Genomic DNA, 6,000 nt, shown 5'->3' with positions numbered 1-6,000 from the left:
ATCATCCCGGCTGCCCTTGTATGTAAAGTCATTGCATTTTATTGAATGTCAGAAATCGAATAAAGGCAGAGAAGTTAACAGACAGAAAAGTAATTGTGTGTATTTCATAGTTCCCCTATAGAGTAAGCAATTACCACTAGAGATATTTGAAACCTATTTTTGTAATTGTCATCAGCTGAAACCTGAGGCTGGCACATATCTTTGCCCAGAAGCGGGAGACTATTGTTACCACACTCTCTGGCACCCTCTGCTGGCCGCTCCTCTGCCACAGAATGCAGAAGCAATGACATATGCAGAGGGTCATTTGCTGGGTAACTTGGCCTGTCTAAATCTTGTCTTCCACAGGTCTTCCACAGTGCATGGAGTTTTAGCCCAGTTAGGAGAGGCATTTCTGAGGAGTGTTACAGTCGTGGGACTAAAACAATGCATGCAAATAGGATTTTCAAAAGTATGGACACTAATTTACCCAATTCCTTCCATCCACACAAGTAGCAGCTGGCATGCTTGGGGTGCTTTAAGAGTGTACAACTTATGCTAGGTACTTTCTATTTGAAAATTAGCATCAATTCTACAGGTTAACAATGCTACTGGCAATTAAGCCCCACAAGGACAAGGAAAGTAAGTGACTAGAAGTGCAGAGAGGGCACAGACAGAGGCAGCAAAATATTTTGCCTTATACAGCATCAGCAACTAGAAGGCTTTGGGCCGGAGCTGGAAATTGGTTTGTTTGGTTCCTTCAACCGAGAAGATGTTCCGCTGCTCCTGGGTAGTTTATAGCTTATGGACATTTGCTAGTGTACAATCTTTAAAAACAAAATTACAGTATAAGAAAAGAAAGGAACTCAAATGTAAATAGGACACAAAGAAATAGAGGAGGAACAAGGAAATAGCAAGTGGGGGTGGGGAGGGGGTAGTACTCTTCAAGTTGCCATATACCACCCAAAGAGGACCATCTGAGTGGCTTACAACATATTATGAGACTCAGGAGAAAATAAAATAAGTCAGAAGACAGAGCTACACTCTAATTAGGGCAGGAGCGAGGGAATGGGGCAAATAGGGTTGGTGAATCAAAAGCATCCTATATAATAAAACGCACGTCCAACATTCTGAAGCTGACTGCATGGCTGAGGCATTCCTGCTCTCTGTATCCATCTCCTGAATTGACATCACGTACTTCCGGGTTCGTCACAAGCAGAAGTGACCAACCACACGAGGTTTCTCGGCTTCAGAATGTTGGAGGTGCATTCTATTAAATAGGATTGGTCAGTTCCTTTCCTATATAATAAAGGCACCTCCAACATCTGAAGCTGACTGCATGGCTGAGGCATTTCCTGCTCTCTGTATCCATCTCCTGAATTGACATCACGTACTTCCGGGTTCGTCACAAGCAGAAGTGACCAACCACACGAGGTTTCTCGGCTTCAGAATGTTGGAGGTGCATTCTATTAAATAGGATTGGTCAGTTCCTTTCCTATATAATAAAAGGCACCTCCAACATTCTGAAGCTGACTGCATGGCTGAGGCATTCCTGCTCTCTGTATCCATCTCCTGAATTGACATCACGTACTTCCGGGTTCGTCACAAGCAGAAGTGACCAACCACACGAGGTTTCTCGGCTTCAGAATGTTGGAAGTGCATTCTATTAAATAGGATTGGTCAGTTCCTTGAAGCACAGCCAGAGCTCAGCGTCCTGCACAGTAATGCTCAGACACCAGAGAGAGAGGGGGGGGGGCTGACACCAGAGAGAGGGAGGGAGGGGGGGCCTGACACCAGAGGGGGGGGAGGTATCTCTGTCACACACACACTCTCTCTCTCACACACACTCTCTCTCACTCTCACACACTGTCTCTCACACACTCTATGTCTCACACTGTATCACATTCACTCTAAGTGTCACACAGTCACTCACACACTCTCTTGGTCTCATACATTCAGTCTCACATAGAGTCTGTATCTCACACACACTCTCTTGCACACACTGTATCTGTGTGAAACACACACTCTCTCTCTCTCTCTCTCACACACTATGTCTCACATACGCACTTGCACACACTCTCATTCTCACACACACACTCTCTCTCACAGACACACTCGCCCCAGACCTCACTCTCTCTCTCACACACACACACACACACACACACACACACACTCGCACATTCACTCTCTCTCTCTCACACACAGTCACTCTCACATACACTCAAACATACACACTCCAAGGAAAACCTTGCTAGCGCCCGTTTCATTTGTATCAGAAACGGGCCTTTTTTACTATTGAACAAATACGTTTTAAGGCCAGTCTTGACGTCCAAATTTACAGCAGGTAAGGCAGAACTTAGTGTATTTCAAAGCGTAGGACCAGCTATGACACTGAACATTGTTCATGGAATTGGATCTAGCCAGATGCCTGACAGACGGAACGACTGAATAAAGGCATCAGCAACCTTGATAAGAGGAATGGAGAACCAGTGTCAGGATTTTGTAAGTGATCCTGTTAGTGGCAACCAATGCACTTCCTTAAGTAGTGGAGGTTATGTAATCCAACTTTCAGGTACCTGATGGAAGTTTAATTGCTACATTTTGAACCAGCTGTATTGTACGTGATTCATGATGCCCAACAATCTAAGACCTTGGAATAAAGACAGCATTACAGCAGCAGCGTAGCCAGACCTGCCATTTTGGGCGGGCCCCGCATTAACCTGGGTGGGCTGTTCCCAACCCCACCCCTACACAGTAATTTTAAAATATTCCCTCCCCCCCCCCCCGGCATTTTCTTCTGTCTCCCTCGGCCTACCTTGGCAGCGCTTTCTCCCTTCGCCATCCCCTCCCTCTCTTCTGGCGGCTCTCCCCGTCCGTGTGGTCTGTTTATTTTTAGTCCTTGAAGCGCCGTTCTCCCTCCAGGACCGCACCGGCGATTCCGATAGCCTTTTGCCAGCGTGCGTCATCAGGGACGGGGCCTCTCAGGCGCGTCCTGAGGTGGGATGCGCCTAAGGAGAAGCCCCGCCCCCAACGATGCACGCTGGCAGAAGGCTATCGGAATCGCCGGTGCGGTCCTGGAGGGAGAACGGCGCTTCAAGGACTAAAATTAAACAGACCACGCGGATGGGGAGAGCCAGAAGAGGCAGGAAAAGATGGCTTGGGTTGGGGCTTGTTAGGGTGGGCGCTGGGCGGGCCTGAAGGAAAAGTGGCTGGGCCTGGGCCCGTCCAGGCCCACCCGTGGCTACGCCCCTGCATTACAGTAATGAAGGAAAAGAGACAAGTGAGAAGAGATATGACAAAGGTCTGTAAAATCATGAGTGGATTGCAACGTTTGTTAAATTACTGCTTCATTTCTTCTTTGAAACGTCTGCATGCAAATGCTAGAAGTCTAAATAAATAAAGGTTCTCAAAAGCTCAGCTCAAGTTATCTGTAGCAGAGCTATAGTCGGGCACTGCAGACCCCAAGAATGGGTGTCTTTTCCCAAGATGGTCCTGTTGCACCGGGTACAATGTTTGAAGCCACTGGGAGTATTCGATGACATGGAAGGAAAAATGGCTTCGGCGAAATTAAAAGTCGCGATGGTGGGAAGAAGGCACAAAAAGACCTAAAACCGGCCTGCACCAAATAAGAAAAGAAACTTAAGACATGGGCAAAAAAGCTGGGAACCATAAGGGATTTTGTTTTAAACAAATCGAAAAAATTAAAAGGAGAAAAAAATAAAGCGAGTTGCAAACACCGCTGAAAGGCACAACAGTAGCTCTCTCCCGGACACGTGAGGAGCAGGCGAAAAGAATCGCTGCTTCTCATGCGGTGAAAATGAAGCCGATAGGTGCGGCTGCGCTGCGGGTGGGACGGCAATTGGAGCGTTGCTTATGCTCCAGAAAGCTCTCGTTCTTTTTTCTTTGGCATATTGCCGACCTGGGCGACGCGGGATGCATCTACCCACCTGTGAGAATTGTAAGTCTGCTTGTCCTCAGAGAACTATTTTTACCGCAGCACTGCTGTGTCTGCTTTTCTGGGTCCTCCTCAGCCTCCGTGGGGGACCCAGTGTCAGAGTTTTCTCTCTCCTGCTCCTGTCGGGATGTGATCACCCGGTTCCCATCAGGAGCAAGAGAGAGAGAGAGACCCTGGTGCCGGGTCCCCCTTGGAGGCCTGGGCCCAGAAAAGTTTTCCCCCCTGCCCCCCCCCCTCTTAGCGGCCCTGGGTCTCTGAAAAAAATATAGCTTCCTTCATTAAGAAGGTCTCCCGTCCCACTTCTGGTCCATTTCACTTAATTATTGATTCCCTTTGTTTTGTCTTTGACTGGAAACATTCAAAGCTAGCCAACACCGAGCTCTGACCATCACACATCTAAGGGTAAATTCTATGAATGGCACTGATAAATGACACTTTTACTAAGCAGCAGTAGGGGTAATGCGTAGGTAGCGTGCACCAGATCAGCAGTACCGCCGGGGTGGTGTGGGCACCCAGTGGTAATTCTGAAGTTGGCACATGCTGTTTCCTGCAGTACAAAACAAAATTTTCTATTTGCTACTGCGTGAGGCTTCCCGGTGGTGATCGGCAGCGCAACCATGTTGGCGCACAAAGCATGATTACTGCATGAGTAGCACGTGAGCCCTTACCGCTACTTTTAATTTTACCGCACAGCCATTTACTGCCCCCCTTAGAAAAAAGAACTTATTTTCCCAGCATTAGTAAAAAAAAAAAAAATGGCCCAGCATGTATCAATTTCACACATCCACACTACTGCAGGACACTTTTTACCGCAGCTTAGTAAAAGGGCCGCTAAGTTAGGTGATGTTTATAGAATATCACTCAGCGCCGTGATCCACAATTAACTTTCGCCATGTGGATTTATACCAACCAAACCCTGATGTAAATTCTTCTGCCTAAATTAGGTGCAGATTCCCCCTTATGCTGTAACTTACTACTACTACTACTTATCATTTCTATAGCGCTACTAGACGTACGCAGCGCTGTACACTTGTACATGAAGAGACAGTCCCTGCTCGACAGAACTTACAATCTAATTAGGACAGACAAACAGGACAAATAAGGGATAAGGACAAAGAGTAGCAAGATTCCGGAATCCCAAAGAGTAGCAAGATTCTAGAATCCCAAAGAGTAGCAAAGATTCCGGAATCCCAAAGAGTAGCAAGATTCCGGAATCCCAAAGAGTAGCAAAGATTCCAGAATCCCAAAGACTACTACTACTACTTATCATTTCTATAGCGCTACTAGACGTACGCGGCGCTGTACACTTGAACATGAAGAGTCAGTCCCTGCTCGACAGAACTTACAATCTAATTAGGACAGACAAACAGGACAAATAAGGGATAAGGACAAAGAGTAGCACGATTCCGGAATCCCAAAGAGTAGCAAAGATTCCGGAATCCAAAGACTACTACTACTACTTATCATTCCTATAGCGCTACTAGACGTACGCGGCGCTGTACACTTGAACATGAAGAGACAGTCCTGCTCGACAGAGCTTACAATCTAATTAGGACAGACAAACAGGACAAACAGAGATAAGGGAATATTAAAGTGAGGATGATAAAATAAGGGTTCTGAGCAAGTGAATAAGGGTTAGGAGTTAAAAGCAGCATCAAAAAGGTGGGCTTTTAGCTTAGATTTGAAGATGGACAGAGATGGAGCTTGACGTACCGGCTCAGGAAGTCTATTCCAGGCATAACTTACAGGAACGCCCCTGATCCTACCATGGCCACGCTCCCTTTTTTGGAGCCATGCGTAAAATGTATGCGCAGATCCTGGCACCTAAGTATGTACACATACATTTAAAACACAGCAGCCAGGTTGATATTTGGTAAAACACGATTCCAAAGCTCCATACCACTCCGTGAAAATTGCACTGGCTTCCTATCAGAGAATGCATCTCTTTCAAAATCTGCACCTTGGTCCATAAGATTATCTACGGTGAAGTCCCAGGTTACATGATTGACCTGTTCAATCTCCCAATCAGAAATAGTACCAGTTCATCACGGTCTTACCTGAATCTCCAC

General features: G+C 46.5%; 1 protein-coding gene across 1 annotated transcript in view; it reads left to right on the top strand.

Moving 5' to 3' along the window:
* Positions 1 to 581: 581 nt before the first annotated feature.
* Positions 582 to 6,000, top strand: part of LOC115477751 (fibroblast growth factor 23-like) — a 34,187-nt gene continuing 28,768 nt past the window's right edge. The window contains exon 1 of the mRNA XM_030214820.1: positions 582 to 618. Coding sequence (XP_030070680.1) covers positions 582 to 618 — 37 coding nt within the window. The remainder of the gene's footprint in view (positions 619 to 6,000) is intronic.

The sequence above is a fragment of the Microcaecilia unicolor genome, chromosome 9 (genome assembly GCF_901765095.1).
Source record: "Microcaecilia unicolor chromosome 9, aMicUni1.1, whole genome shotgun sequence".
NCBI lineage: Eukaryota > Metazoa > Chordata > Amphibia > Gymnophiona > Siphonopidae > Microcaecilia > Microcaecilia unicolor.
Note: the sequence above shows the minus strand (reverse complement) of the source record. Positions and strands in the feature narration are given on the sequence as shown.